This window comes from Megalobrama amblycephala, linkage group LG22, assembly GCF_018812025.1.
Source record: "Megalobrama amblycephala isolate DHTTF-2021 linkage group LG22, ASM1881202v1, whole genome shotgun sequence".
NCBI classification, from domain to species: domain Eukaryota; kingdom Metazoa; phylum Chordata; class Actinopteri; order Cypriniformes; family Xenocyprididae; genus Megalobrama; species Megalobrama amblycephala.
Genome location: NC_063065.1, coordinates 11,369,079 through 11,381,036, shown reverse-complemented (window position 1 = coordinate 11,381,036; position 11,958 = coordinate 11,369,079). Strand labels below are relative to the sequence as shown.

General features: G+C 35.5%; 2 protein-coding genes across 2 annotated transcripts; one reads left to right on the top strand and one right to left on the bottom strand.

Annotated features, from left to right (window-relative positions):
• Positions 1 to 3,118: 3,118 nt before the first annotated feature.
• On the bottom strand, positions 3,119 to 8,977 carry ropn1l (rhophilin associated tail protein 1-like). The gene is made up of 6 exons (XM_048175494.1): positions 8,791 to 8,977; positions 8,455 to 8,587; positions 7,677 to 7,800; positions 7,424 to 7,585; positions 6,983 to 7,152; positions 3,119 to 3,334 (listed from the first exon to the last, which is right to left on the bottom strand). The coding sequence occupies exons 2-6, from the start codon at positions 8,583 to 8,585 to the stop codon at positions 3,271 to 3,273; spliced, it is 651 nt and encodes a 216-aa protein (XP_048031451.1). The 5' UTR covers positions 8,586 to 8,587; positions 8,791 to 8,977; the 3' UTR covers positions 3,119 to 3,270.
• Positions 8,978 to 9,633: 656 nt separating this feature from the next.
• On the top strand, positions 9,634 to 11,008 carry LOC125258511 (arylamine N-acetyltransferase, pineal gland isozyme NAT-3-like). The gene has a single exon (XM_048175492.1). The coding sequence runs from the start codon at positions 10,056 to 10,058 to the stop codon at positions 10,902 to 10,904; it is 849 nt and encodes a 282-aa protein (XP_048031449.1). The 5' UTR covers positions 9,634 to 10,055; the 3' UTR covers positions 10,905 to 11,008.
• Positions 11,009 to 11,958: the final 950 nt, after the last annotated feature.

Genomic DNA, 11,958 nt, shown 5'->3' with positions numbered 1-11,958 from the left:
ATATTAACTGTCCAAGAGTGATGTGTCCATAACAAACAATCATTTCTGAGTCTGTTTAATTTATGTTATGCTTGTTGCAAATATTTTTTCATTAGAAAGTGAACAACATCTCACTGATGGGACTTCACCATAATTCAAAGGGCTGTTAATCTAAAATTAGCTTGATTACTTAGAGGTCAATCAGTTAATTTCGTAGGAAATGTAGAGAATGGCTTTAATTAACAGGTCTGTGAAGGTTGAGTACCTCCTTTTGGTTCCAAATTGGTACACAGCCTCTTTCCATCCTCAAAAAAGGTAATTAATCAGACCAAAAGGGTGACTGCCTGTTTCTGTCCCACTGCTTCTCCAAATGTGATCTAATTCCTGTCATTGTTTTTAATCTAATTTTTGTGTCTGTGTGTACAGGTTTGGCTACTTATGAGGGCCAAATGTCCTCACTTATGTAGTGAAATATTATGACAACTGATTAGTGAGGACATTTTACTGGTCATCATCACCTCACTAGTTAAAAAGGCTTATATATCGGCCAAAACATGTTTTTATTTAAAGGTGCCCTAGTATTAAATATTGAATATATATTGGCATAGTTGAATAACAAGAGTTCAGTACATGGAAAAGACATACAGTGAGTCTCAAACTCCATTGTTTCCTCCTTCTTATATAAATCTCATTTGTTTAAAAGACCTCAGAAGAACAGGCGAATGTCAACATAACACCGACTGTTACGTAACAGTCGGGATGTACGCCCCCAATATTTGCATATTCCAGCCCATGATCAAGCCATTAGACAAGGGCAGAACGTCTGGATGTGCACAGCTGAATCATCAGACTAGGTAAGCAAGCAAGGACAACAGCGAAAAATGGCAGATGGAGCGATAATAACTGACATGATCCATGATAACATGATATTTTTAGTGATATTTGTGAATTGTCTTTCTAAATGTTTCGTTAGCATGTTGCTAATGTACTGTTAAATATGGTTAAAGTTACCATCGTTTCTTACTGTATACACGGATACGAGAGCCGTCGCTATTTTCATTTTTAAACACTTGCAGTCTGTATAATGCATAAACACAACTTCATTCTTTATAAATCTCTCAAACAGTGTGTAATGTTAGCTTTAGCCACGCAGCATAGCCTCAAACTCATTCAGAATCAAATGTAATACATCCAAATAAATACTATACCGATGTATGCAAGCAGCATGCATGACGAAAATCTTGTAAAGATCCATTTTGAGGGTTATATTAGCTGTGTAAACTGTGTTTATGCTGTTCAAGGCAAGCGTGAGCTCCGGGGGAGGGGGAGCATGAGAATTAAAGGGGCCGCAACCTATTTATCGGTGCATAGTTAATGATGCCCCAAAATAGGCAGTTAAAAAAATTAATTTAAAAAAATCTATGGGGTATTTTGAGCTGAAACTTCACAGACACATTCAGGGGACACCTTAGACTTATATTACATCTTTTAAAAAGAAGTTCTGGGGCACCTTTAAATTTACAGGGCTTTTTTTTTTAACAATCGCTAGGACACATTTCTCAATACTTAGGTCACTTTTTCAAAACTTTTCACACAGTTCTCCTAAGCAACTTGCATCTCAGCACAGCAGTTAATTTCACATTCTCAATGCACTAAAACTAACAAAACACGTCATTAATATTTAAAATCAAGTCATTCATCCATAACACTAGCAAAGGTTTTCATCCATCAACACTTTGTCACTCATAAAACATTGACTTAAAAAACAATAACAACAGGCAGGACAAGAATGACAGTTTATTGTTGATAATTCACTTATAGTGAGTATATGTTGGTCCATGTTTACATCAGTGTACAAAATTATCCCTATGTTGGCTCCTTTTGTAATGACATTGAAAGACTAACACCTATAGGTGTTCAGCTACATTGTTTTGATATATTCGGAATATATTTCAATATGGTATTACTGTAGAAATGCAAATTGTCTTGTTCAGTTTTGTATTATGTTAGTATTTGAACTTGAGGTTAACAGTTTTGATAAGAATATGTAAAAGTGTAAATTGCTCTGTAGGCACGTTTTGGTGGTGTTTGTGTCTAAGTGAGAAGCAAATCCATGTAAATTGAAAGATGTGGACACTGAATGTATTTTGTGCCAAAGCAATGACAAATGATCCACAGTTTAGCCCACATATAGACTGCTGTTGTGATCACCGTTTGAAGACTTTTGAAAAAGTGACCTAAGTATTGAGAAATGTGTCCTAGCGGTTGTAACAAAAAACTAATGTTTTGCACGTTTCTGTGATGGGTAGGTTTAAAGGTAGGGTGGATTATGCAATAGAAAATATCATTAACATGATATAAAATCAATACAATCAATGGAAGTCTATGCAGTGTCCTCACTATTAAAAAACGTGTACTTGTTTTGGCTATACTTGTGAAAACGAAATGTCCTCACTTATATTGTGAAATACTTTGACAACCTCACTAGTGAGGACATTTGACTGGTCCTCCTCACTAGTTAAAAAGGCTTATAAATCAGCCAAAAGATGTTTTTTATTTAAATCTAGTGTTTTGCACAGGTTTCTGTGATGGGTAGGTTTAGGAGTAGGGATTGGGTTAGGTGATCTCATTGACCTGATATAAAAATCAATGGAAGTCTATGCAATGTCCTCACTAAGATATCACAAAATGTGTATGTGTGTGTGTGTGTGTGTGTGTGTGTGTGTGTGTGTGTGTGTGTGTGTGTGTGTGTGTGTGTGTGTGTGTGTACCTGGTATTCCCTAGGTTATGAGGACCACATTTTGGGGGGAAACAAGCTAGGAAAACAGCTGGGTGGGATAGGGTTAGGAGATAGAATATACAGTTTGTACAGAATAAAAAAATATGTCTATGGAATGCCCCTATAATGATAAGAATAGCAGTGTGTGTATGTGTGTTGAGGTAGATATGAGAGGCGGAAAATTTGATTGCAAAAGAATATGGTTTCTTTCAAACAGAAGCATGTCAACCACAGTTGAATGATAGATCTGTAAATCGCAATCAAAACTGAAAGCTCGTAATGCTTGAATAAGCACCTAATATACCAGTAGCCTTGTTTTGGCTTCCTTTCACTTTTGTAACATTATTCTAGGCAACCTAGTTTGGAGATTGGAGGATTTATTTTGGTTAAATAATCCAATCACATCAGAACATACAGAATAAAGAGGGCAAACACAGGACACAGTAACTAGGATCAATATTTTTTGAGCGTGTTGTAAGATGTTGCCACCTGAGGACCATCTGTACTGGATTCTACTCCTCAGCGCTTCGGAAGCTTGTAAAATTTGAAGGTTGCACCATTCCTCCTTGGCATTCTCTGAAAACAGGAAAAAAAACAAAGTTTCCTATTAAACGTCTATAAATGTCATGTGTAATCTGTTTTCTCACAGTGACCGGAGATTGCTGCATCCAACTGCACTTGGCCGGATCTTATGAAAAAGAAATGTTTTCACTTATTAATTGCATACTAACATCCTCTTTTCAGTTCTTTGTCACTTTTCATTTGCTGTAGAGTTGTTTTTGTTATTCTGAAACATGCCGGTTTACTCAGCATGTTTTATTCTTGTTTCTGTGTGTGTCATATTGACTCGCTAACACGCTTCCCAAACATCTGTGTATTCTCAGGACTGCTTTTGTTTCAGGAGTTTCTAGGAACACTAACAGATGGTAACCTGTGTCTGAGATTATAATCATGACCAGTTCGTGTGCTAAGAATCAGATTGCAAATTTGAATTGGAGTTTAGTTTCTAATTGTTTCATTACCTTGAAGATCTGAGTGGACACACAAGCAAACATTTACTTTAGCATTTATTTAACTCTTTTGTTTTCGCTGTGGTGATGTTGGGTTGGTTCAGCGATATCAGTGAATGGTACACACATACAGACATGCAAAGCAGAAGAAAAAGTCTTATCTGATTTCCTGTTGTCTCAGCCAGTTTTTATTTTCTCTCACATACACTCTTAAAAACAATGGAAAATTTTTTATGGAAATGAGGTTTACTGTTTACTGAAAGATTCTTTGGAAAACCAAAAATGGTTCTTCTATGACATCACTGCAAAAATCCCACAATAACAATGACATCAAATTATTTTATAACAAAGGCTAAAACGGGTAGTGAATCCAAAAATGAAACCAAATTTCTATGACTTTCATTCTTCTTTGAAACACAAAAGAAGATATATAAAAAAAAAATTAAAAAAATTAACTGTTTTTGCTCATACAATGAAAGTCATTTGGTTCTAAAACAATACTGGACCCATTGTATGGACAAAAAACACTAAAACATTATTCTGAATGTCTTTTGTGTTACACAGAAGGAATAAAGTCATACAGGTTTGGAACGTGAGGCTGAGTAAATGATGACAGAATTTTCATTTTTTGATGCACTATCCCTTTAAGGGCCATTTTTGTTTAAGAAATTATCAAATTACATTATGGACTTTCTAGCATAGATGTAAACTCCAATTCACCTATTTGAGATCAAAATAGGTCACCTATGAGATTTGCGTAGATCTGATGGGTTCTGAGAGGACAGTCTTTGGACAGAGTCATGGTGAATGAAATCATGAGAATCACGCTTTCGCAATTGTCCAAAAAATAAATTATGCTTAAAAGAATATACAACATATATTTGGCATCTAACTTATACTATTAGCACTGTTTCTAATATTAAAATGTACAATATTAAAGACGAGGGTGAAGCCTTTATGCACATTAACAATGCTTTGGGACAATCATGATGCATTATTATCCAGGATTCTGAAATGTCTTCTTAATTAAATTAAAAGGGTATGGGATGTCTTGTATCTTTCTCACCTTTTTCACCCTTTATGCATCTTAAAGGTGATAGAGAGGATTTTTTCATCGACTGAGAATCCAAAGACTGTTACTGAGTTTTTGAAATGAGCGCATGCGTAAGAACAGCCCCCCTCCTTCACAGCATCCCAACTCATGCACAAATATTGGAACACGAGTGTTTACCACCGGCATTCGCTGTGTCGTGTTTTTTGGATTCATTATGTCGGACTCACCGCAGGTAACTCATAATCTGCAGTTGTTACTCCTGTCTCCTGACAAAAACATTGCATGCGGCGCCTGTGGAGTGTGGAAAGTTACTAGAGAGCCGCAGCCGCGCTCGTCTCTCACAAGGAACGTCACGGCAGTGATTGACAAGCCAGAGGGCCAATCGTTTACGCGATGATCGTGTAAACGATTGGCTGATGTTTTTAAGGCCCTACCTCGTGCACAGATGATGTATATTAATATTATTACTTTCAGTGCACCTAATAAATAGTCTTTTATCAGTTAGTAAAGACAGTTTCAAGTAATATTGCAAAAATGTATAAAACAAAACATCCTCTTTAGCACCTTTAATACTTACAGGTTCTATATCTAGTAAACCATAAGAACTGTGAAAGTCCATGTCCATTTTGTCCAAGTTTGTTTAGTTTACAATTTATATAACTTAATTTGCACAAGTGTCAATTAGTCTTTCATTTTAGCCTTTAAAAGTGCTGAACACCTATGAAGAAATATTTTAAATGGCCTTCAAAGCAGGACTGGTAAGTACAAAGCACCTTCTGATGTAGTGTCTGAATGGTAATTAAATAGACTAAATTAATATTTATACTTATAAACAGGTTGAATAAGTCATTAAATCAGGGACGGCGTTTATGGGGTCAAATATATGAAAAATATTGTACTTTTGTTAACTGTGAAGATAATGTGTGTAATAATTGTTGTCAAAGTTTTTGAAAGTTTTTCTATAAAGTCTTGCCATTTTGTCCTTATAGCAAAATTGATACTGTACTGGGTATTTGAATTGAGTTAAAGATGTTTAGGTTCCTAAATGTCTTAAAAACATTAAGCTATAAGAAAGCAGGGGATGAAATCATGTTTCTTTGAATGCGATTGAAAAAGACACTTGCTGGTGAAGTATGACAACAAAAACACATCACAAAGTAATAAAAACCACCCACAGGACAAATTCTTACAAACGCACTGGTAATTTCTGCTATTGTTTCTGCAGTGATTGAACTGTCTCATAAGTAAAGACAATAATGGTTCAGATTCTCGGCTTGCATTATGCTATTGGAAAACTACTTAGCCTTATGGCATTATGTGATGTTTTAAGTCGTATGTATTATGTATCTTTTCAATCATTGTTTGAAGTGGTTTTTAATAAAGAACAGTTTTTTGGTTCTGAGAAAGAAAGAAAAAGTGTAAATTCTAACAAAAAAGGCCTGAAAACACCTCAAGCAATAATGTCAAAGCAATCAGTTTTTTGCTTATCACTTATCACCTCCTGAAACTCCTCTTTGGCTACAAAAGTAGAAGTAGAAATGATCACCCTCAAAATGTGCCAAAATCATTTAATCGAGTCTCTTCTCATTGCTCAACTTGTCTCAAACTGCTTGCTGTTAGAATGATTGAGCGTTTTGCATTTTTTGCTTCTGCATTTGGTCATCTTGATCATACCATTTTGCTTATGTTTGTTTTGTTTTGTTTTTCCCCCAGGGTAATATGTAAAATATTAACCACATACTAGGATTAAACTATAGTAGCATTAAAATAATATTTTAAATTTGTTTTAAGACTTACAACAAGTTAACTGAATTCATTTGTGGGTGCATGTGCTTGTACAGATATCTTTGTCCTCAAGACAGAGGACAGTTTTGAGTTTTAAACTATTGGAGTGAGGACCAAGACAGTAAAGTGAGGACATATTGGCCGGTCCTCACTTTCTGAGACCACTTTAAAGGCATGTTTGAGGGTCAAGACTTGGTTTTAGGGATAAGGTTATAATTGAGTAATGGGTAGGTTTAGGGTAAGGAGCTAGATATTGCACTGTGTCAAAGAATGTCCTCACAAAAGTAAGGTGTGTGTGTGAGTGTGTGTGTGTGTGTGTGTGTGTGTGTGTGTGTGTGTGTGTGTGTGTGTGTGTGAGTGTGTGTGTGTACTCACTCCTCTAAACGGTGCAAGAAGTTGTTGATCTGTTCTTTAGGAATTTCTCCATCCAGATGGGCCAAGTATGTGTACAGCCTCTGAAATGTGTCGAAAGGAATCTGGGCTGCACCACCCTCAGGGTCCTCTGTGAGTATTTCACATGCATGTTTCAAAGCACTCATGATGGTCTGTGGGAACAGTACAGTGGGATTTCTTTAAAAAAACTTACACTTTTACAACATAATTTAGCCCATTTTGAATGAATTATGACTATCATTGTGTCTCTTTATGAATTAGTCATTACTCCTTGTTCAACTCTTGGAAAGTGAAGACCATTTCAAATCGAATACTGCCATCTAGAGACAATTAGTAGAATTACAACATCTCAAATGAAGCCACCGTCAAACAATATCATAAATGTACTGTTAAAATCATAATAAGATATTTATAGCCACTCACCCCACCCAAAGCACTGCATCCGAGAGCAAAAAACTGCATCCAATTGATATTTTCAGTGAAGTTTCCAAGAGCGAGGATTGTGTCAAGCTGTTCGATTGGCAAGCACAGATCTTTCCACTTCAAAAGAAGCTCCTCTTTTGTAACGCATTCTTTAGATGTGAGCTACAAGGCAAGAGAAATCTCATCAATATTCATAAATATACATCTGCTGCACTGTGTATAAAACATTCAAAAGAGGTGCCGTGGATCACACCTGTTGATGAAGGATCTTTAGAAGGCCTGGTGTAAGTCCTGTGTCTGTTTTCTGAGTTGCCACTGGCATTTCCAGCTTCTCCTTGACTGGTAGACCCTGACCTTTTGATAATGCTGAAAAATAGCTGAAGGAGAAGCAGTTTTATTGTTGTAATTTGTCATACTGTATTACATTTCCGTTGCAATATAGAGCAGAGCATACGTAATACACTACCGATCAAATGTTCGGGATTTTATGATTACGATTTTTTTATGTTTTTGAATGAAGTCAGTAATATTGTAAAATATTATTACAATTTTAAAAACTTTATTCCTTTGATAGCAAAGCTGAATTTTCAGCATCATTACTCCAGTCTTCAGTGTCACATGATCCTTCAGAAATCATTCTAATATGCTATTCATCAAAGAATCCTAAAAAGAAAAGTATAATGAAGCAGCACAACATGTTTAACATTGATAATAATAAGAACCATTATTAATAATCCATCACCAATCGTAACTGATAATATTCAGCATTATATTTTTAAAATAATATAACATAATATTTTTAAAAAATAGTTATTTAAAATTGTAATAATATTTCACAATATTGCTGTTTTACTGAAAGTTCAATCAAATCAATGCAGACTTGGTGATCATAAGACACTTCTTTCAAAAACATTAAACATCTTAAACTCCAAAACCTTTCAAACATTTGAATGGCAGTGTGTATAATGCCAATCTGATGCATTATTGTAGTATACCTTTTAAAAATAATAATAATAAAATACAACACTTACTCAGCTGCCCATTGCAGCACATCATGTGGCTGTGTCTTAATCGCAGCTTTTGTGAATTGCTTTAAAATATTAGGCAGCTCTGGAGGGATGTTGATCTGCTGGGCGCAGTACATTGTTTCAGGAGGAGGCATCACTTTAGGTTGTATTTTAAGATAATGACAAGGAGAAAGTGAGCACAAAAGATCACAGAAAGGACATTAGGCGACCAGAATATCATTCAATATCTATATGCAATATGGAAAAGGAAAATTAGAAAATAGTGACACTTAAATTGGCTAGCACAGGTGCTCAAGCTAAACTAAATAGCATCTAATCTTAACACACAAAAGGACTTACCACTTTGAGTTAAGTTTTTTTTTTTAAATACAGGGTTAGGTTCTTGGTCTTTCTAAATAATTATAATATAAACGTATAGGATACGTAAATAAAGCCTAGTACTTTATATAGTATAAGTTACTATTTTGTCATATTAAAGGACAGCAGCGACGTGCATCTCTGTTTTTCATAGCAACGGGTTGTTTGTAAGCATCACCTAGAAACCAAAACGGGATACGAGATCTGATTGGTCAATGCCAACATAGAGGGCGTTAACCAGAGCAGTTGTTGCCATGTCCGCTTACTATAAGTGGTTTGATTCGCTCATAAATAGGGAACTAGGGGTTTATATCTAGAATACGTTTTTTGGGTTTGCAATTGTAGCGTTGATTTAGATGTAGATTATGTGTGAAATATTTAAATAATTTTTGTTAAAGAAAATAACTTCTGAAAATATGTAAAAATAGCCTTGGATGATATATTTTATTACCTAATATTTATTTAAAAAATAAAATAAAATAAAACACATAAATAAAAAAGGCTTCCCAGTTGAAAAAATACTATAGTAAATTGTAGTATATATCAAAGAATTTACAACATTTTGTTAATGAATGCTACAGCATACTGTCATGTTAACTACAGTGAACTGATAAACTGTAATAAATACTGAAGTATACTTTAGTTTTTACTAGAGTAAACTGTAGTGTATATTGTAGTATAATATACCCTATAGTTGTAGAAAACTTAGTACAGTATTGGGAAAAGTCATTTGTTTATATTATCACAGCAACTATAGAAATACCACAACAAATTCATTCAAGTACTTTACTATAGTATGGTTCAAAAACATAGTATTTACTATAAATTATTATAGTATTTTTTCACCTGGGTTGTTTTTTCCCCTGCTTATTTTGGTTGTTTCTTTGTTTTTTTTTTACCGAGTTGATCTCTTGTGATATCTGGCAACACGCCCCACAAATCCTTTCACGTCTATATTTGTTTAAGATTTCCTTTTTTATTCAGTATACTTGCAATAGGCTATGCTTTTAATCGTGTTCTGGACTTAACATTACAAAACAGTTAAGAAAGTAGGCTAATGATAATAAAGTTTCGCGTCCTTATAAAGCACAACATATGTGGACTTCCGAGAAAGTACAGTCTGAGTTTACAGCCTATGCAAAATGAAAGCTTGCCTGAGGTTGTCTAAAGTTTCATGTTTTTGCTCCTGTGTTTAGCTGTGTTTGGATTAAAGTTTTCTTTGCTAAACTAGCCAATCCTTTAAAACAATGGATGTTCAGAAGTATTTGGCACGTATCGGCTGTTCTGGTCCATGTCCTCCGACATTGGACACATTACGACACGTTCACCGGAATCACTTAATGGCAGTTCCCTTTGAGAATCTCACTATTCACATCGGAGAGCGGGTCAGGCTTGAATTGCCACTTCTATATGAAAAAATCGTCCTCATGCGCCGTGGAGGATTCTGCTTTGAGAATAATGGACTCTTCTCTTGGCTCTTGTCTCAGCTGGGCTTTGAAGTGACTATTCTCAGCGCACAGGTCAAGAATCGGTTCACCGGGGCTTACGGACCTCCCTTCGACCACTTCATCATGATGGTGAAGCTGGATGGACACAGATGGCTCTGTGATGTTGGGTTTGGATCCGGTTTCCAGCTCCCTCTCTCTCTTGAGACAGACAGTCCTCAAGTCCAGAGCCATGGAGTGTATCGCCTCAAATCTCAGGGAGACTTTATTTTCATGGAAATGAAATCTGAGACTGAGGTATTAGAGAGTGCAGAAGAATGTTGGTTGGAGCAGTACAAGTTCACTCTTGAGCCACGTGAAAGAGATGATTTCAGAGCCATGTGTGACTACCATCAGAGTTCTGTTAGCTCGATTTTCTTCTGCAAGTCTCTCTGTTCACTCTTATTACCCACTGGAAGAATCACAATCATGGGCCGCAGACTGATTATAACCACTTTGACCTCAGTGGATGGACACCAAGCTATGAAAACCACAACAGATCTTTCAGATGAAGAAATTACAGAGTTGTTGAGAGAGAAGTTTGGAATTGTTCTTCCCTCTCCACTTACTCCAAAAGATGTTGAGATTGTACCACCACCAGTTACTTATTAAAGGGTTAGTTCACCAAAAAATGAAAATAATGTCATTTATTACTCACCCTCATGTCATTTCACACCCGTAAGACCTTCGTTCATCTTCAGAACACAAATTAAGATATTTTGATGAAATTCGATGGCTCAGTGAGGCCTCTGTAGGCAGCAATGCCATTGTAACTCTCAAGATCCATAAAGGTACTAAAAACACATTTCAAATGATTTCAAAACACTGCTTCGGAGTTTTATGAATCGGATCAGTGATTCAGATCTCCTGTCAAACGGCTAAACTGCTGAAATCACGTGACTTTGGCACTCCGAATCACTGATCCGATTCGTAAAGCTCCGAAGCAGTGTTTTGAAATCGTCCATCACTAGATATTGTTGAAAAGTTGTTATTTTGTATTCTCTTCGCTTTATAATATTAAGATAGAACCACTGAACTCACATGAACTGATTTAAATATGTTTTTAGTACCTACAATGGTTACAATGACATTGCTGCCTATAGAGGCCTCACTGAGCCATTGGATTTAATCAAAATATCTTAATTTGTGTTCTGAAGATGAACGAAGGTCTTACGGGTGTGAAATGAATGACATTATTTTCATTTTTTGGTGAACTAATCCTTTAAATGATAGTTTATTTGTTGGGTCTTTCATGCTCTTTAAGTGTCTAGTGATTTTTTTTCCATGATACACACAAAGAAATATTTACATGATTTCTTTTTCTTTGTGCTCTATATAAAGTTTTATGAATAACATTAATATTTAGCCAATAGTAGATTAAGCAGTTGAGGGTTATTAAGTGCCTTTTTCATTTAGTAATGTATCACTCGGTGGTTGTTTGTGCTAGATCTCTCAAAATTTGATACATGTTAGCCACATTTGTCTACTACAAATAGCTTACTTGGACGTACTACACAATCACAGATTATGTGAGTTAAATGTCAAACACAAAGAGTTCTGTTGTTACAACCTTCCCCACTACTGAGATGAGTTGTAATATAGCTGGGGATAGATGTAACAAAGCTGAAATTCGCTGAAATAAGAGCCACACAATTTAAATTTATGC